Genomic DNA, 21891 nt, shown 5'->3' with positions numbered 1-21891 from the left:
CCCAACTCTAGTTCTCTTTCTTTCCACTTAGACAACACTCACAAATAAATACAAATACAATCTAACAGTGGAGAAACTGTATTGAGCAATGAGAAATAACATTATATAGAAAAAGGAAGACAAATTGACAGAGAAATTTAAATGCTAGGGTCTGATATTTAAATGCTATATAATTGAGTACTGTTCCTTAAAACCATAAGCTAGTATTCTAAGATCTATATGGCTGTATCTTCCAACACTGAATAATAGTGGACTTTTCTCAATATAACATGAGGTTACAGAAAAACTGAGATGACTTAAAAGTTTTTTTGCTATTGATTTTTTACAAGTTTTTGTGACCACCATCTTTGAATGAAAAAGTTGCAAATACGTAATGAAAACGTTGACTGGAATTATTAATACACAAACACACATCTGTATATATTTTTAAAAACGAGTCCTCCATTAAAACAATGTGTGTGTATATTTTTCTTTCTACCATCAAAACTCTTGCATTCACAGGACTTTAAGTTGAACAACTATCTAAACCATTATAACAGATTGACAAGCTTTTGAAGATTATGAAATCAGGGTTAAGGAAACCAAAGACTGGAATGGAGGGGGTACATGGGAGAAATGAAGAGGACTTCTGTTTTCCTGTTAAAGCTTAGGACTTGAACTTTATAATGTCAATAAAAACAGCAAAAAAAAAAAAAGGCAATCACATACTGCTTAATGTCTGTATTTACCTGTTTGGCTTCTGTCTGAGCTTTACTTATGTCATTTTTACAGGCCATCATTTGACCAGCAAGAGTTGCTTCTGCTCCATCTTCATTACTGGACAGGCCAGCGGAGACAGCATTGAAGTGCTGCTGTGCAGTGGCTAAAGCTTCAGCATCTTTATTACTTGCTTCTTGAAGGGTGTTCAGCCCATCTGTTATCTTTTTAACTTCTTTTTCCTTTGCTGCTAAAGTTTTAGTATCCTTTAGGTAGTAAGAGATTGAGATTGAAAAGTATTATATTGTAGGAAAAACGTCCATTTTCTTATACACATATATACATATGTCTTATACACACATATACGTATGTCAACAAATTTGATAGCAATTTGAAGTGGGCATGGTAATAAAAATAACCATTATAACTTTAAATATTTTATTTCCATTTTGAAATTAGCTCTGTTTTTAGGATAAATTATGCCTCCTATCCTACCAGAAATGCTTTCATTTTATGTTATAGTCGAATCTGGGAGATAATGAGCTAAAACATCATTGCAAATGTAAACAAAGCACTTGAAGAAACCGAAAATCAATTTCTAAATCTAAAAATTTGAAATAATAGCTATCCTACAACAAACTTAAAAGTAGAGGTTTTAGGATTAGGAGCATGTAGATGAAAATATTTTTATAAACTAGAGTAGAGGTTTTAGGATTAGGAGCATGTAGATGAAAATATTTTTATAAACTATTAAGGGCTATAAAATTTAAGTAAATAATTGTAGAGACAGCATTACTTAACATCTTTTAAGTTACATTAACCAGATATCTAGCACTATGCAAGGTACCAGCACGCACGCGCGCGCACGCCCACACACACACAATCTAGCTATTTTGTTTACATGAGCATGAACAAATATTGGCCCACTTGGTTAATTCACATTTCATTAAATATTTATTAGATGCTTACTGTGTACCCGGGGTTGTTCTGCATATTAAGGACACAGGCTCCTCAGGGAGCTTACACTTTAGAGTGGAAAACATATTAAACGAATAAAGCAAAGTACAGGGATGGAAAATGATGGGGACTACTACTTTAAAAAAGAATGATGAGAGAAGGTCCTTTTGTGATAACATTTTGAGCAGAAAACTAAATGAAATAAAAGGACCATGCTAATACCAGGGGGACAGTATACTTGGCTCTAAGGAATATGCTTAGGTGTTTGAAGAACAGTGGATAGACCAGTGAACAAGTGGCAAGAAGGAGCCAGGAATCACATCATGTAGGGTCATGTAAGCCATGGTAAAGACTTTGGATTTAATTCTACATGTGACTTTGAAACCACTGAAAAATTTTAAGCACAAGAGTGATGTGATCCAATTGATATTTTTGCTTTTATGAAGAACAGACCATACAGCATCAAGAGTAAAAGCAGGGTAACCAAAAAAGACACTTTTGCAGTATCCTTCATGAGAGGTGATGGTTTGTACCGGGTTAACTGTGATGGAAGTGATGAAAGGTGGCTATATTCTAGATATTTTAAAGTCAACAAATTTGCTGATGGAGTTAGATACAGAATTTGAGAGAAAAAGGGAAATCCAGGATTCTAGGACTTCTGGACAGAACATAGTTTAACACTGGTACCCTTTACTGATAAGAGACAAATTTAGTAATTTAGTAGCAGGTTTGGGTAGGTGGGGAAAATTTAAGAGATCTACTTTGGATATGTTAAGTTTTAGACTTTGTTAGTCATCCATGAAAAAATGTCGAGTAGCTAGATAAATGAGTCTAGAATTGAGAGGCTAATTAGATTTGAAAGGTGTCAACACACAGATGGTATTTAAATCTGGAAAGGATCACCTAAGATGAAATGAGTGTATATAGAAGACGTCTGAGCACTAGCCTGGGTGCGTGCCTACATTTGTATTTTGATTTTTATTTCTAACTGGGATTCAATATTTCAACTGTCTAATCAACATCTCTATTTAGATGTCTAACAGGCACCTCAAGCCCATTAAGTTCATGGTGTACTTCTTCCTATTCTCCGCTCAGCTTATGGTAATCATTTCTTCAACTGTCAAAGACAAAAATCTGGAGTTTTCCTTCAGTCTCTTCTTTTATAGATGACCAATCTCCCAGGTCTATCTTGTTGGACTTTTAAAATATACATAAAATCCCACAACTTTTCTCAATATACCCACTTCTACTCATTTATCCAAGGGTTATCACCTGGACAAGCTTCTTCCTTCTTTATACTCAAAACAAGAATAGGAGTCTTCTTGTCAAGATGATAGAGAGGTTAACACTGTGTTTACCTCCTCCTACGACCACATCAAAATTACAACTAAATTATAGAACAACCATCATTGAGAACTACCTGAAGACTGGCTGAATAGAAGTCTTATAACTAACATAAAGAAGCAGCCACATTGAGACTGGTAGGAGGGGCAGTGACACAGAACAGGCAGGTCCCACACCCAAGGTGTGGTGATTAAGAACAGAGAAGGATTTCTAGTTGTGCAGGTCCTCCCTGAGAAGCAAGGGGTCCAAGCCCCACAAGCACGCTCCCCAGCCCAGGGTTCCAGTGCCATAAAAAAAGAGTTCCCAGAACATCTGGATGTTAAAATCAGCATGGACTTCATCCTAGTGAGATAGAGGGGGTGCTGAAGACCTAGGAGCTGCAGGTCTTAAAGCAGTCGCTCACCAATTCACTAGCTCTGGGCTCCAGCGCAGAGGCAGTAGCTTGAAAATCACCAGGGACATATAAGGAGGAACTAAATTGACTAGCTTCAGGGCAAGGCTGGAAGGGCACGCGTCTGGACAGTTCTCTCTGACATGGAAGTGCTGGCAGGCGATACTGTTCCTTTGTTGAGCCCTCCCCCAACCCAGTTGGTCCAGTGTAGGTGGGCGCCAAATCCAAGTTCTACATTTGCCCCACCCAACTCGCCCGCTCAGCAGAACCCCTTCCAGCAGCTCCTCACACAAGCAGCCTGCCTTGACTTGTGCTGCAGTTTTCTAAAATCTCTCGAAGATCCACAAATCCCAAACAAGCCTCAGTGTGCCCTGTACTTCTTGCTTAGCTACCCCAAACCTGCAGGCAGAAGCGGCAACTAGTCTCAACTTGCATTGTAAATCCTATCAGGTAGCCCCAAGCCTGACATAAGCAGTCGCCAGTCTTGGCTTGGCATGTAGCCTCAACTAAACAGCCACAAACCCTGCACATCATGGTGCCCACCAAAAGGTACCAAACCAGACACTAGTGGAGGCCAGCCAGTATACAGAACAGTCTCTCCTAAATGCCTCCAAACCGAGTACAAGGTGCAACCAACAGCAGATCACTTTGTACCTCCTACCAAATGGCCCAAGACAGGCACAAGCAGTGGATGACCTTGACCAGCATCAGAGCCCCTTCCAAAGAGGCTCCAGAACCAGCACACCGAGGGCCGGCTTCAGATCATACCAGAGCACCATCCAACCAACTCCACAAATGACATACCTGAAGGATGCACTTGGCTGGCATTAGAGCCCCACTAAATTAACTTCCGCTCTGTGGAGTCAGCCCCTGCAGAACAGCTCTTCCCGAGGTCATGGCCAGTCCTCACTTTCAGCCTGAGGGTCAATCCCAACTGACGTGCCAACAGCAATCAAGGCTCAACTACAACAGGAGGGACATCCCTGGAACACACAGCTCAGGTGACCAGACAGACTGCGCCACTGGGTCCTACAGGACAGCCACTACAGAAAAGCACTTTGCCAACACCAGAAAACATAGCAGATCTACCTAATGTACAGAAACAAACACAGGGAGGAGGTCACAATGAGGATACAAAGAAACGTCCCAAATAAAAGAACAGGACAAAACTCTAAAATACAAACAAAATTGAGACAAGCAATCTACCAGATTGAGTTCAAAACACTGGTTATAAGGATGGTCAATGAACTTATGGGAAGAATAAATAAATTCAGTGACAATTTCGACAAAGAGATACGAAACATAAAGAATCAGTCAGAAATGAAGAATATAATAATTTAATTGAAGAATACATCAGAGGGATCAACAGCTGATCAGATGAAGCAGAGGACTGAAATCAGCAATCTGGAATACAAGGTAGTGGAAAACACCCAACTGGAACAGTGAAAAGAAAAAAAAGTATTTTAAAAAATAAGGATGGTTTAAGGGGCCTCTGCGTTAGCATCCATATACAGGAGAAGAGAGAGAGCAAGGGATTCAAAAACTATCTGAAGAAATAATAACAAAAATTCCTAACCTGGTGAAGGAAAATAGACATACAAATCCAGGAAGTGCTGAGAGTCCCCCAAAAGATGAACCCCTAGAGGCCCACACCAAGACACATTACAAGTAAAATGCCAAAAGTTAAAGAACCTACAAGGGAGCTTCCATAAGATTGTGAACTCATTTCTCAACAGAAAGTTTGCAGGCCAAAAGGAACTGGCAGGAAATATTCAAAGTGATGAAAAGCAAGGACCTACAACGAAGATTATTCTAATCAGCAAGGCTATCATTTAGAATCGAAGAATAGAAAATGAGCTTCCCAACAAGGAAAAGCTAAAGGAGTTCATCACCACCAAACCAATATTATAAGAAATGTTAAAAGGACTTCTTTAGGAAGAAAAATAAAAGATAAGAAATATGAATAATACAATGGCAATAACTACATATCTATCAACAATTACTTTAAATGTAAATGGACTAAATGCTCAATCAAAAGGCATAAGGTAGCAATGGATTTTTAAAAAAAAGACCCATTTATACGCTGCCCACAAGAGACCCATTTCGGATCGAAAGACACATACAGACTAAAAGGGATGGAAAAAGATTTCATGTGAATAGAAATTAAAAAAATGATTGGGATAGCAATACTGATATCAGACAAAACAGGATTTAAAACAAAGGCTGTTACAAGAGACAAAGGGGCATTTCATGATGATAAAGGAATCAATCCAACAAGAGGACATAACTCTATGCACTCAACAGAGGAGCACCTAAATATATAAAGCAAATATTGATAGACGTAAAGGAAGAGTTTGGCAGTAATATGGTAATAGAAGAGGGCTTTTAACACCCCACTGATATCAGTGGATAGATCATCTAGGTAGAAAATCAACAAGGAAACAGTGGCCTTAAATGATGCATTAGACCAGATGTGTTTAGTTGATTATTTTTGGAGCATTTCACCCAAGAGTAGCAGACTATACATTCTAATCAAGTGAACATGGAACCTTTTTTAGGATAAACCACGTTAGGCCATAAAACAAGTCTTGATAAATTTAAGAAGACTGAAGACTTATCGAGCATCTTCTCAGATCATAATAGTATGAAACTAGAAATCAATTATAAGAAAAAAACGGAAAAACACATGAAGGCTAAATCACATGCTATGAAATAAACAGGTTAATAATGAGATCAAATAAGAAATCAAAAGATACCTTGAGACAAACGAAAATAAAAACACAACAACCCAAAATCTATGGGACACAGTGAAAGTGGTCCTAAGAGGGAAATTCACAGCAATACAGGCCTACGTCAAGAAACAAGAAAAATGTCAAATAAACAAGCTTATCTTACATCTACAGGAACTAGAAAAAGAACAGCAAACGAAGCCCAAAATGTAGAAGGAAAAAAATAATACAGATCAAAATGGAAATAAAAAAGTCTTAAAAAACAATACAAAAGATCAATGAAACCAAGAGCTAGTTCTTTGAAAAGATAAACAAAATTGATAAACCTTTAGCCAGACTAATTAAGAAAAAAAGAGGACCCAAACAAATAAAATTAGAAATGAAAGAGAAGTGAAGGTGATACTACAGAAATACAAAGGATTATAAGAAAATACTACAAACTATTATCTGCCAACAAACTGAGACATCCTGCAAGAAATGGATAAATTCCTAGAAATATAATCTTTCAAGTTTCGATTGGGAAGAAACAGTTCTGAACAAACTAATAACTACTAATGAAATCAAATCAATAATCAAAACGTCTCAAATGTCCCAGACCGGATGGCTTCACAGGTGAATTTTACCAAACATTCAAAGAAGAATGAATACATATTTCAAAAAACTGAGGAAGGCAGGCTTGTAAACTCATTTTATGAGGCCAGCATCAGTGATACCAAAACTAAAGACATTACCAAAAAAAAAAATTATAGGCCAATATTCCTGATGAATATACATGCAAAAATCCTCAAGAAAACATGAGCAAACTCAATTCAGCAACATATTAAAAAGATGATACACCATGATCAAGTGGGATTTATTCCTGGATACAAGGCTATTTCAATGTCCACAAGTCAATTACATGATACACCACATAAAATGAAGGATAAAAATTATATGATCATTATCAATAGATGCAGCAAAAGAAGTTGACATAATCCAACATCCATTTATGATAAAAACTCTCAGCACAGTGGCAACAGAGAACAAACTTCAACATAATAAAGGTCATATCTTTGACAAACCCACAGCTGACATTTTTCTTCTAAGATCAGTGACAAGACAAAGATGTTCATTCACTCTCACCACTTTTATACAATATAGGAAGTCCTAACCAGTAAAACTGTCATTATTTGCAGATGACATACCCTAAAGATTCCCTCAAAAAACTATTAGAACTGATAAATTCAGTAAAGTAGCAAGATCCAAAATTAATATTCAGAAATCGGTTGCATTTTTATACACCAATAATGAACTATCGGAAAGAGAAATTAAGAACACAGTCCCATTTACAACTGCATCAAAAAAAAGTAATAAATTTAACTTTTAACAAGAAGATAAAAGACCTATACTTAGAAAACTATGACAAATAAAGAAAGAAACTGAAGATAAAATAAATGGAAGGATGTGCCATGTTCACAGATAGGAAGAATTAATATCATTAAAATGTCCATACTTCAGATGCAATCTACGGATTCAAGGCAATTCCTATCAAAATACCACTGGCATTTTTCACAGAACTAGAACAAATAATCCTAAAATTTATATGGAACCAGAAAAGACACCAAATAGTCAATGCAATCTTGAGAAAGAACAAAGTTGGAGGTATCATATAACCTGATATCAAACTACACTACAAGGCTATAGAAATCTAAACAGCACGTTACTGGTATAAAAAGAGACACACAGAATTAATGAAACAGAATAGAGAGTCCAGAAATAAACCCATGCTTATATGGTCAATTAATCAATGGCAAATGAGGCAAGAATATACAATGGGGTAAAGTCAGTCTCTTCAATAAATGGTGTTAATAAAACTGTGACAGATGTATACAAAAAATGAAACTAGTTCACTTTCTTACACTACATACAGGAATAAACTCAAAATGGATTAAAAACTTAAAATACAAGATCCCAGACCATAAATCTCCTAGAAAAGAGCAGACGGTATACTCTTAGTACTATTTTTTTTTCTTTTTTTTTTGAAATATTTTTTTGGATATGTCTCCTTGAGCAAGAGAAAGAGAAGAAAAAAACAAATGAGACTACATTGAACTAAAAAATTTTGGCACAGCAAAAGAAACCATCAACAAAACAAAGACAACCTACTGACTAGGAGAAGATATTCGGCAATGATACATCCAATACAGATTAACATTCAAAATATATAAGGAACTCAAACAACTTAACATCAAAAAAACCAAAGAATTCAATTAAAAAATGGGCATAGGACCAGAATAGACATTTCTCCAAAGAGGACATACCGATGGTCAATAGAGATATGAAAAGATGCTCAACATCACTAATAATCAGGGAAATGCAAATTAAAACCACAATGAGGTATCGCCTCACACCTGTAAGAATGGCTATCAACAATAAATATTGGCGAAGATGTGGAAAAAAGGCAACCCTAGTGCACTGTTGGTAGAATAGTAAATCATAGAAATAATAGAAAGCAGTATGAAGGTTCTTCAAAAAAATAAAAAATAGAACTACCCTATGACCCAGAAATCCCACTTCTAGGTATTTATTCGAAGCAATCCAAAACACTAATTCGGAAAGACATATGCATCCCTATATTCGTGGCAGCATTATTTACAATAGCCAAGATATGGAAGCACTGATAGACAACTGGATAAGAAGAGGTAGGACATATATACAATGGAATATTTCTCAGCCATAAAAAAGAATGAAATCTTGCCATTTGTGACATGGATGGACCTAGAGGGTGTTATGCTAAATTAAATAAGGCAGAAAAAGACAAATGCCATATGATTTCACTTATATGTGGAATCTAAAAAGAAAATAAGCAAACAGAAACAGATTCATAGATACAGAGAACATTTTGATGGTTGCCAGAAGGGAGGGTGGCTGGGAGGGTGACTGAAAAATGAGAAGGGGTTAGGAAGTACAAATTGGCAGTTATAAAAAGTCACAGGAATGTAGAGTACAGCATAGGGAATATAGTCAATAATATTATAATAACTACGTATGATACCAGATGAGTACTAGACTTACCAGGTAGAATACTTTGTAAGTTATATAAATGTCTAATGACTAAGCTATATACCTAAAACTAATATAATATTGTATGTCGACTGTAATTGAAAAATTTAAAAAAAAAAACAACAAAAATGGTCCTATTAAATATAAAAAAATGTCATGCTTCTGCTCAACCAACTCCAGTGGCTTCCCATGGTACTGGGAATAAAGGTCAAAGTCCTTCACGTTGTCTTGTAAAATCACATGCAATCTTACATCCCATAATCATTCTGTATTCCTACTATTTAGTGCTAACCAATCGCACTGATGTCCTTGCTTTTCCAATACTCTAAGCACTGGGGCAATTAATTTCTGTTCTTTTGCCTGGACCATCTTCCCCCACAGCCTCCCAATTTAGCTACATGGTTCTCTGAACTCCTTTAATGGAATATCACCCTCTCAATGAAAACTTCAATGGCTACCCAATTTAAAAGCCTAAACTGTATTTGTCTCCTAATCCTATCTCCTGCTTTATTTTTTCTCTATATCAGGTACCACTATAGAAGATGCTATATATTTCGTTTATCATTATTACTTTTTTTTTTAATCATTTCCCTCAATGGAATGAAGACCCACAAGGCATTTTGTCCATTTTTGTCATTTTGTCCTTTGGCTACATACCCAAACAACTACACTCGGTCGATAGCAGACACTCACTCAATAAATATTAATGGAATTGGATACATGTCTACTAGTGAGATTATTTGCTTACCTCAATCATATTTTTCTCCAGCTCTTTGCGTTTATTCTCTTCACTTGTCAGATTTTTCTTCTTAAGATCAAAGGCACTTTGAGATTTAGTATTAACTCGCTGAGCTTCTGCAAGAGCATCTTCTAAAGATCGAAGTATACCTCCAGTTTCCTATAATCAGATATACCCAATTGAATCAACATATTTAAATTGTTAATGTTGTCATTTTCTTGTATGAATTATTTTTTACAAGCTATTTTACTGTCATACTTTTAAGATTAACAAATCAATATGGAGGACGATACCCAATTGAATCCTGTTGCTTACAATTTAGTATTTTTTACAGAGTATATTATCTATTCTAACATGTATGTCTGACCTTATCTTTTCTTTTTTCCAATTCTTCTATTTCTTGACTAAGTGCTTTTATTTTTTTATCATTCTCACACAACTCCTCTTGAAGCTTTACAATTTTATCCTGCATTTCTTTTAATTCCTCAGCTGAGCGTTCTTTGGTATCTTCAGCCAGCAAAAACTGATAAGCGATATATAAACGACTCAAATGTTCTATTTCTCTCATTACTTTTTGGTACTCCAAGTAGGAAGATCTTTCCTGAAAGAGAAATTACCAATAAAGCATAGCTCAAAACTCATGGCTTCAAACAAATTTGGAAAGAATCGAACTACAGCAACATGTATACAATTTCCCATTACATGATAGATTTTGTCTGGGACTAAGTGATCATGGATTATAAATTTTAGAAAACTTTAACATTAGAACTCTGGATTATTAAGGTAGCATTATACCATCTCTAGTGAATCTTATGTGGCTATTTCTTCTAATATATAATCAGGCAATAAGGATTACCAAAGAAATGTGGATATAAGGTTCAAAGACTGAAGGTAGTAAGAGGTCTATAAATACGACCTATATGACCACCAATGATACACTATTAAATGTATTTTAATAGTACAGTCATCCCTCTGCCTCTGTGGGGGATCTGTTCCAGGGCCCTCTGTGGATACCAAAGTCTGCAGATGCTCAAGTACCTTATATAAAGTGGCATAGTACAAAGTATATGTATTACCAAAATGACTACCCAACATTCATTCAAGTATTTACTCACACATAACTAAACTCGATTTCCATAAAGACTTGCTAGGGCAAACAAAAATAACAATTAAAATTCTTAATTTGCAGATAAAGAAATTCAGAGTAGTTAAATGACCTCTCCTAAATGACAAGACTTAAATCTGTTGTCAGATTTAGAAAGAATTTAGCAAAATTATGTATGAGATCTAGGTTTAAACTTGTGAACTACTGTTTTCTACTAAACTATGCATACAAAAGGAGTACCTTCAAGATTACAATTTTTGAGTTTATCCATAACACTTATGCTACTATATTAATTCAGAAGACAGCTTTGAGAAGTATCAAATTTTAATGAGAATTTAACAAATTCCTAAATGCACAACTTTGAAAACAATGTGCTATAAATGCGTTCTTTCACTGAAACATTATGATGTCGGTAGCTGCAAAGATTAGAGAAAACCTAATTATCTTTTTTAACACCTTTCACTAACCAATTGCCTTAACAGCAGTAATTGTAGTGATAGCCCCTAGTAGTTTAGAAGTTATTCACTCTACCAACAAGGGTTACTAAGACTGCTGCATCTTTAAGAAATGTTGTTCTCTTCCATTCTAATTATCCAAAAAAATCTAGACTTGTTCTCTTCAACAAAGTATTAAAATCTGGCATATCATTATCTGAGATTATGAAGAGGAATCTCCAAAATTATGACTTAATAGATATGAAGCGCATGTCCTCTACGAGCAGAAGGCTGAGTATGGGGTACCAACTCTAACTCATTTCCCATCCCAGAAAATAAGTTCTAATAAATGGTACACATTTCATCCCTATGTGCATGATCTTGGATACATCACCAATTGTGAGAGACATTCTAGCTTGCTGTCCTCACATACACAGGATATACCTCTTTTAATTTTTGAATTGTTGGAGTAATCTCTTCTTCAAGTATCTGGAAAATAAAGGAAAATAAAAATTTTCAGTCTGTAAATTACCATTAAAAAATTTAAAAAAGGAAAAGTAGCACGACTGGAAAACAGAACTAGGGGAGGGGCAGGATTTCCCTCTTTATAGCAGAGAAACTTTAAATGCAAAACTATGCTCTAAAAATTTCTTATATAAATTTAATTACCGTCTTAATTTCTTTCAGCTTAGCCTCCTTTTTTTCTATAGTTTTCTGGGCAGCTATTTTTTTATATTCATACATCCTGGTTCCAGCTGCTTCTTCTATCATGGACAAAATCTAGAAAGACAATGGCATTAACGTTTTAAGAATCTGAGATAATGAGTCTCATTGGAATTTACAGTAAGTATATCATTTAAAGCCTTGGCCTCACTAAGCACCTTACCAAAATAATGGCCCAAATGGACCATAAAAGTTAAGTGTGCAAAATGCATAGTTAGCCATAACCCTAACATTCAAGAAACATTTCTGGCCTTCACTTCGATTCTAACATCAAACTTTATGCTACACTAAGGTTCCAGAGTACATTTCTTTTAAAATTGAAGCCAGTAATTCCTCACTCCTCTTTTCCTTCAAATACAAGTTTTAAAAAAGTAAAGGCTAACATCACCCAGCTTTCATTTTAGAAATTTAAATTGTCCCAAGTAAGACTTCAGCCATTTTGAGACTACAAGGATGAAGCATGCATTACATCTGCATCTCAACCACAGCACATGCTCTAATAACTTGGGTAAGTACGTTATTAATTTTCTCCGTGCCTCAGCTTCTTCATCCAGAGTACTGATAATATCTCATAGCACTGTTGAGAATTAAACAAAATAATTCATATGAAAGGCACTCTGAAAGAGGCAAGTATTAATCAAATATAATTTTATAAGAAAGGCAATTTTTCCAGCAATCCCTTTTTAGAATTCCTATTCACCATCAAACCCTACCTCAAGAGGATTTCTCTGGAAACCATTTTGATTTCTATGTATTTGGCAGATTGCAAATTAGAAGTTTTCCCTCAAGATGTTAAAGAAAATAAGGATGCCCCACATTCAAACTGGACCGATATTATCAATTAGTCTTATTAGCTCTTCTCAATAGAAAAAAAATAACTAAAGAGCCCGTGTTTCTATAAAGTATTCATTGCTTCATACCAACTCTTCTCAAGGGGGCTCCAAGAGAAAATGCCCTAAGCAATCCACTGTATGCATGAATTAGTTTCACTCAAATCTTTTTCTGTAGGTTTTTCTATAGGATTTAACTCTGACAATGAAAACACAGTTGAGAAAGGCTGCTTTGTACAGTCAGAATTTCTTTTAATATTGGGCACGTACAACTCCTAGAAAACATAGGCAGTAAGCTCCTTGACATCTGTCTTAGTGATGATTTTTTAGATTTGACACCAAAAGCAACAAAAGCAAAAAACAAGTAGGACTACATCAAACTAAAAAACTTCTGCACAGCAAAAGAAACCATTAACAAAAATGAAAAGACAACCTATGAAATGGGAGAAAATATTTGTAAATCATGTATCTGATATGGTGTTAACATCCAAATACATAACAAACTCAACAGAAAACAAACAATTCAATTCAAAAACGAGCAGAGGATGTGAACAGATATTTTCCCACAGAAGACATACAGATGGCCAACAGGTACATGACAAGGTGCTCAACATCACTAATCATCAGGAAAATGTAAATCTTAATCATAATAAGATATAATCTCACACCTGTTAGGATGGCTATTATCAAAAAGACAAGATAAGTATTGGCAAGGATGTAGAAAAAGGGGAACCCTTGTGCACTAATGGTGGGATTGTAAATTGGTACACCCACGACAGAAAACACAGTTTGGAGGTTCCTCAAAAAATTGAAAATAGAAATATGATATGATACAGCAATTGTATTTCTGGGTATTTATCTGAAAGAAACAGACTAACTTGAAAAGGTATCTGCACCCTCATGTTCACCACAGCCTTATTTACAATAGCCGAAACATGAAAACAACCTAAATTGATGGATAAAGAAAATGTGGTATAAAGATACACCTTGTTTTATTGCACTTTGCTTTATTGCGCTTTGCAGATGTTGCGTTTTTCACAAATTCTGCAAGACCCTTTGCCAGCAAAAAGATTATGATTAGCTTTACTGTGGTGATCTGGAACCAAATCTGCAATATTTCCAAGGTATGCCTGTCTATGTATACAATGGAACATAATTCAGCCATAAAAAAAGGAAATCTTGCTGTTTGCAATGACATGGATGGACCTTGAGGGCATTATGCCAAAGTCAGTCAGACAGGGAAAGAAAAATACCACATAATCTCATATTTTTTCTCAAAAAGCAAACAAGAGCAAATTCATAGATAAAGAGAACACTGATGGTTGCCAGAGGTGGGGACTGGATGTGGGTAAAATCTGTGGTCCAAGGTATAAACTTCCAATTATAAAATAAATAAGCCCTGGGGATATAATGTACAGCATGGTGACTATAGTTAATAATATTGTATTGTATATTTGAAAGTTGCTAAGAGTAAATCTTAAAAGTTCTTAGCTGCAACGGTGTGGTGATGTTAACTAGACTTATTGTGGTGATCATTTTGCAACATTTACATATATTGAATCGTTATGTTGTATACCTAAAATTAATATGTCGATTTTATTTCAATTAAAAAAAAATTTTAAAAAATCTGCTTAACAATATCCCTTCACTTTTCTTCTATATACATTCTCATTTAATCTTCAGAACAAACCTAAGGCTAAGATTTTTTATTTCGATTTATGTATTAAAAAACTAAGGCTCATAAGAGTTATGTTATAAAACTAAAAAATATAATCATAATGTAATACTAGGCACAGTGTCAAACATTTTTTAAAAAAACTACTTTCTTTATTAATCATTCTTAAATGTTTCCAAGAATTTTAATGAAAAAAATTGTTTAAAAAAATTGATTATCTAGAAGATTAAAACAGTATCTATTATTACTATTTTTACTATTCATAAGTAGTACTCTTACCTCTGGAGGTTTCATATTCAATACTTTTGTGATTCGGCCCTGAAAATGAAATGGCAAATTTACTATAATGATAACAAATTACAGAGAACAACCTAAAAGCATACATGTTTATTTGCACTGAAGCTATTATATACTAATATACCAATGTTTTGGGAATTCTTTCTTCTACTTACATGAAAAGATGTTTCTTTTATTTGAGACTAAAGGTATCTTATAATTCTAGAATTTTGCTATTCCCTTTCTTAACAGTGATACAAATTACGAGTTATTAAATGATACAAAGTTAACTCAAACCATATTTCTGCAAGTTAATACTAATGATGTAGAAGTCTCCAATTCTAAAAGATAGGTTATATCAATAAATGTAGCATATTAAACATTTGATTTTTTTGAATGACAGCCCTCCAAGATAATTTCTAAAAATAGAATGCATACTTCTAGGTCTCAAATAGAATAGAAAATGTTTTCTTTCAATGCCAGAAAATCATCAAATTAGTACCCCCAAAAAAGACAAATAAAACTCCCAAAACCCTGCTATCCAACTCTCAGAAAATCATATTACTTCAGATTTAGTTTCATTTGAAGTAAATTTTCAGCTTTGAGGCTGTGATGTAGTGAAAATAATTTTATTTGTCTCATCAGGATCCTGCCATTGACTTTGCTATGACTTTCTCAAAGGAAAGCTGGATGGGTCAAGTGCGATAATATAAGGACAAAATAACATTAGCCCTTATTTTTCATTTGAATAAGTCTCTAAAAAAGAAAATTATTAAAAATTTAATACATATTTTAAATAATAAAATACTTTAATACAATACTTTGAAAAGATATAACTTAAAAACTTTTTTACAGTTAGCGTGTATTGTTCTTATAGTAACAGAGTAAAATGAAAATTACTTCTAGATGTTCTACAAAATTCAAACATATACATGTTAGAATACATCAGTACAAATAACCTGCATTTCTTAACAGGTGCCCAAATACCAGCAAAACTGTATATAAAAAAAGAAAAATCTAAAAAGAAAACAAAATTACCTGCATGATGAGAAAGTGAGGGTTGTTAACATTAAGGCCAACAGAACAAAATAGATCTTGTACTCTGGTATTGTTTGCATTTACTCCATTGATTAAATATTTATTTCTGCCACCAATAACCACCTAAAAAGGTAAATATTTTAAAAGATAAATATTTTAAAAGATATAAACACATATATGTTGAGCTAAGATGATAAATTCCAAAATACATTATCTTACATGTGTTTGTTCTGTCCAAATAATGGTAAAGCCAATCTTAGTAAACAGTAGAGGACGTGGGACATGGTGAAAAATAATACAAGATTAAGTCAGGACAACTGGTTTCTAATCCAGAGACTTTTACTAACTTGTTAGATAATTGCACACAAGCCTCCTAAGGTCCCTGAATTGGATTGAGTCTCTAAGGTCACTTCTAGCTTAGTTTCTAGTATGGGTACATATTTTCTATCCTTCATCACCCTCTTTCTACAGTTTTTCCACACTCAGAGGTTAGCCCCTTTTCCTCCACTTTTTACTCATGACGTGCAAATACTTGAAAGAAAAAGAGGAATTGTGGATCTTCAGCATGGGTTAAGGACAACTTATATTAGACAACAGCTTGTTTAAACTCTACTATAGCACTTATATTGTCATTTATTGGATGTAATTGTCTCACTCCCTTTGAGATCCTAAAGATAGATCGTTTCTCATTCTTTCAATCTATATTTTCCAGGACATTTAAGAATGCTCAGCATATTTCAAGCACTCGATAATGTTGAATAATAGGAAATGTTAATTCTTTTCCTGACAGGATTATTAGGCTGATAGATCATCTATCAATATACTTGAGCAGACCTATTTTACCCATAAGTAATTTAACCAAGTATTTGTTAAAAAATTTTGGTGAAGACATAGGCATAAGGACCACATGAGGACAGAGATTTCAGGTAGATTAGTAGCAGACTTACAGAAAATTCCTTAAGGGTGGTTATTTGATGGATGCTTAATGACAAAGAACAGAATTCTGTCCCAATCTAGACAATGTTTTTTGTTTTTTTTTTTACTAAGGCTTTCATTAAAATATAAGGAAATCTGTAAGTTATATAATGCTAAGGTAGAGAGTAAATGGGAATTAGAATTTTTAAAAATAAAGCTTTGACAAACTGGAAACACTGACTATAAAAAAAAGATTTTAAGGGACAAAAGCATTAGTTCCAAAAACCTGCTTACATACAGAAATGGCAGTAATGGCTAATAGCGCACATTTAAAAAAATGTAATTTTAAGTAAATCAGATATGAATTCATAAAGTATTATGAACTCTCCAATGTCATATTGAGAAAAATGAAGTAGAAAGAAGTGACAATTCCGCTTAATCCTGACCTAACTAGATCAATTTTTGTACATGGAATTTTAGCTGCCGTTTATTAAAAAAAAAAAAAGATATAAAGAACTGGAACGAATTCATATTCAATGTGATCAGACAAGTGAGGGAACTAGAAACAACTAAATATCGAGAGACCCAGAAATATGTGGCTTATAAAACATTTAGATTTAAAGAACATTTAAATATTGAAATATAGAATTAGATTTGCTCTTAGTGCTTTCAAGAGAACTAGGATTAATGTGTAAAACGTGCAGACAGCACTTTAGCTCAATTTATAGGAAAAACTTTCTAATTAGACCTATTCAAAAACAAAACGAATTACCTCAGAAGATAGCAAGATCCCAAGTACTGGTAGGTGTTCCCCACACAGAGAGGATAAGTATGGTTCAAGATTTAGGCATGGTTGAGTGCCTATACTGATAGGTGACTTTTCAGATCCCTTTCAATGCTCTTGGTAAATGGTAAAATTTGCATGATCAAAATTTTAACATAAGGCAGATATTCTTAAGGAATCTAGTCAGTATTTAATGCATTAATTTTGCTCAAAAACTTTCTCTCTGCAGCAAAGTCATAGCACCAAAAAATATATCAGATATGCAAGTTCTTAGGTATCCAACTATTTAGTAGCCACTCACCTGCCTTGTTACTGTAATTTCATCATGGACCTCAAATCCTAAAGGACTTTGCTTTTTGTCAGAATTGTCAAAGGTGATTGAGACTGAGGCTTTGGTAATACCAGCCTGACCATTTTTATAAACTAAATCTTGTAAATTAGAAGCCCGAACCTAAAAGAAAAAAAAAGCTCATTAATTACAAAACTCCATACTGCACAAAATGGCATAAAAAATAGGTTTCTTGTTGGAAAATCACTCACATATATTATCCTTCCAGTAGCCAAAGACAGGCAGTTGCATTCACAGGCAAGGAAAATGGGCAACAACCTGAAATAAATGCCTTTTTCCATAGGACTTTTTCAACCCTGAATTGAATTGTTTTCTACTCCTTTAACAAAAGTTTATTTAAAAGAGTTAAGGGTAGACAGTATCTAAGAATTTCACTGTTATCCAATCTCATTCACAAATTCTGAAAAGGCGTTAGAATACAGGCAGAGGTAAATATAGACTCTGGAATGAGACTGCCTTAAAGTAAGAATGACTGAGTGTGAGTGCTGCTCCAAAATAAGATGAACCTTAGGCAACCATTCTAAGTTTCTATTTTCTCACCATAAAAATGGAGTAATAATACCTACCTTTAAAGGACTGCAGTGAAGTATAAGGTAATTCACATAAAGTAAAAAATGTAAATATTGGCAAGTTTCCTAGTTCAACAGGATTCCCTTTAGGTTTCCCAAACTTAAATTCACATGAATCAGAAAGTTTACACTTTACCTGAGACAGGTTGGAGATGCCCAGCAAAAAGCAAATGGAGTCCAATATGTTGGATTTCCCACTGCCATTTAAACCAGTGATGGCATTGAAGAGGGGGTCAAAACCATTGACTTCAGTCCTCTGAGCATAGGACTTGAATCCCTCAAGAACGATTGACTTAATATGCATTTTCACTGATGACCTGGACAAGTAAACCTTTGCTAGGACTCTAATAGGCCACAAAACAGTTCTGTAGAAAACATAAATAATAACACATAAATGGAATGTAAACTTGGAACCATAATGAATATAAACAACTAAAACACAGGAATGACAGCTCAATAGAAATAAAACCTGCCAAGCCAAGCTACTTCCTCTGATGTAAAGATGTCTTCCTCCAAATTAAAAACATGCAAAAGTTAGTCGGTACCTGGGAGTTAAACTATTAATTCAATCTGGAAGTCAACTACTTATTTTTCCAAGCTTCTCTTCCATCGTTATAATACTCCAGCTAACAGACTACTTACTATTTCACAACCCATTCCTTTTATCCATAACGTACTTCTCCAGATACTGGCACGGTTCACTCTCCTTTACTACACTCACGTCTCTGCCCAAATGTAACCTTACTGTAGTCCTTTCTGACTACCATATATAAATGAGCACCTCTACCCATCCCTTTACTTTTTCCTTCATTGAACTTAGTAATCTGAACAGTACTTATTTGTCTACCCAATCTATCATAATGTAAGTTACTTAAGGATCTTCGCCTACGTCCATTGCTGTGTGCCCAAACATTGCCTGACTCGAGGGCGTGCGAGGGTGGGGTTGGTGTTAGTAAATATTCATTAAATCATGAATCTCATATCCTTCTGCCTCTGGCTTTCACTCAGGCTGTTCCCTCGCTTTCCCGTCAACACTTCCTCGCCCCAGCCCAAGACTTGATAGGAACTAGTCATTCTGCCAGAAACTGTTTAGGATTAATTTTCATCTGAGGTCCCTTCTTGCTACTACCCCTTCCGCCCCACTGCCCCTATCTCCCGCCAGGAACGCCAGGTTAGGCCCAACCAGTCGCGCGCATGCACCCGCTTCACCGCTGCGTCCGGCTGCCTGGGCTTGAGGCGCCTCAAAAGTTCCTCTTGGTCGGAAAGCGGCTCACCTTGCCCGGCTTCGGGCACTAGGAGGCGAATCCCACCATAGCGGCTACAACCCTCACTCCGGGTTCTGCATCACGGCCGGAAATATTTATACCTTTGAATTTCGGCGCGAGCAAAGGACCCCACCTTCACTGCCTGGTTCATTGATTGGTGCCTAGGAGATGCCTGACTTAAAGATTTCATTTTTCTCTTCTATAGAACAATCAAAGTGACAGGGAGATAGGAAAGTGGGTCGCGTCAATAGGAGCTCCGGGGATGCGACTTTTTGGGCCTGAAGACTAAAGGAACAGGTAGCCTATGTTGAGACTGACATCCGGCACACCTCGGGCAGCCCCGCACCTCAGCCCAGGGGCCTCGCGCTCCGCAGTCCCCGCCCCACCTCAGGTCCCATCAGGCTGCGGGCCGCGTCCCTGAGACCCAGCCTTCTCGCGGGCTTGGAGGGAGCTCTCTGGTGCAGGTTGCTGTTATCTCAGAGTGACGGAGGCAGGGATGCTGGAAGTCTCAGAATCTCCCCAGATTGGCTCAGATTCCTCAGAAATGGAAGGTGCGCCTCGTTGGAGCTGAAGAAGCGCCGGCCTTCTGAGGATTCTCAGTCGCGTTCTGGCTCCGCCCCTCGCCGGCCACGGACCCTGGCAGGCTTTTTCATCCCTAGCGGCCCGTTGGGGCCGGACGCGTACGCTCGCGGCCAAGAGCTGCGCCGAGCCCAGAGGAAAAATTGTGTGGGGCGGGCAGTAGGTTTTGGACAAATAAATGTTCCCCTCCTTCAACTGAAAAAGTAGTCATAGGCAATGGCAGAATTAACGTTTCAGAGAGTTTTTTTTTTTTTGAGACACAACAGCCAATCGTTCTTGAGCGCTCTGCGCTAGTGTTGGGTTTCAAGAGCTTTTTAAAATCTTTGAAGCAACCCTTTGAAATTCGCGATACTGTGCTCATTTTATACATGAGCAAACTGAGTCACAAAAGTTAAGCAGCTTATTCTAAGTAGTAAGTGGAGAAGCTGGCATGTGTTCCTAAGTAGTCTAACTCCAGGCCGCGTACTCTCATTTCGTAGTACTGTTCATGTACAGAATCCGGTGCCACTAATAACATCTTGTGACTTATTAGTGTGTGTTCTTTCCTTAAAAAGAAAAAAAAAACTGGCAAGTTTACTCTATTGAGCACATTAATACTAATGAATTACGAAAAGCTTAGCTTCAGAGTGCTGTGTGGTCCTATCATAGGTTATGTATAGAAAGACGGTGTGGGCGGTATGCTATTTTAGACCATATGTTTAAAGTTCCTTTCTTGTCCCCGGAATGACTGCAGTATTCAATACCAGTCTTTACAAGGAATGTGCCAATGTTTTGAAATTCTTTACCTAAGAGCGTAAATTTTTTGTTGTCGTTTCTTAAAAAAATTTGTTTATTCTTAATATCCTACCCCATCCCATAATGTCAGTCATTACAGGCCTGACATTAATTTAGTTAAGCAGTTATCTTTGTCTACCTTAATTCCTGCATCCCCTACATTCCACAGCTGTTTACTTGTATTGATTCTATTTAATCAATACATTTATTTTCAGCTATGTCCCTTTCATCACTGCGAATAAAGAATTTTAATTTGCCAACTAATGTGGATTTTATTAAATTATGAAATAATTTTTTAGGGTGAAAATAGAAGTGTTAATACACATTAGCCTTTGCACTTATTAATAGATTAATAATTAGGTGATATATTTAAGATAAATGGATGAAAACATGCAAATGTACTTTTGCTGGATAAAGACATCTGGGTAGTTACTAGAATATACACATCTAACTACTCTAAAAGTACTAATTAAAATGAAAATTGCTTATAAAGGGAAAGATTTATATCAGTTTTAGTGCATGCCAGAAACACTAAGGAATTGTTAGTACAGATAGACTTGAAGAAATCATTAATGGCTGACTTACAGTTCTGTCTCCTAAGATCACAGGGAAGCGGAGAAGACCAAGGCACAAAGCCACTGATATCTGCTCCCTAAATTGGGGAGAAAATAAAAGTA

The 21891-nt window shown here is 35.7% G+C and overlaps 1 protein-coding gene across 2 annotated transcripts in view; it reads right to left on the bottom strand.

The window, feature by feature from the left end:
* The window catches only part of SMC2 (structural maintenance of chromosomes 2), a 51471-nt gene extending 32510 nt beyond the window's left edge, over positions 1–18961 (bottom strand). The window contains exons 1-9 of one of the 2 annotated variants that reach the window (XM_039870595.1): positions 18733–18961; positions 17980–18129; positions 15980–16102; positions 14945–14983; positions 12107–12217; positions 11882–11926; positions 10266–10499; positions 9908–10057; positions 729–962 (exon numbers count right to left, since the gene is read on the bottom strand). In XM_039870595.1, the coding sequence (XP_039726529.1) occupies positions 729–962; positions 9908–10057; positions 10266–10499; positions 11882–11926; positions 12107–12217; positions 14945–14983; positions 15980–16102; positions 17980–18129; positions 18733–18900 (1254 nt within the window). In that variant the 5' untranslated portion in view covers positions 18901–18961. The remainder of the gene's footprint in view (positions 1–728; positions 963–9907; positions 10058–10265; positions 10500–11881; positions 11927–12106; positions 12218–14944; positions 14984–15979; positions 16103–17979; positions 18130–18732) is intronic. The other variant, XM_039870596.1, reaches the window with a different exon arrangement.
* Positions 18962–21891: the final 2930 nt, after the last annotated feature.

The sequence above is a fragment of the Pteropus medius genome, unplaced genomic scaffold, assembly GCF_902729225.1.
Source record: "Pteropus medius unplaced genomic scaffold, Ma_sr-lr_union100, whole genome shotgun sequence".
Lineage (NCBI taxonomy): Eukaryota > Metazoa > Chordata > Mammalia > Chiroptera > Pteropodidae > Pteropus > Pteropus medius.
Note: the sequence above shows the minus strand (reverse complement) of the source record. Positions and strands in the feature narration are given on the sequence as shown.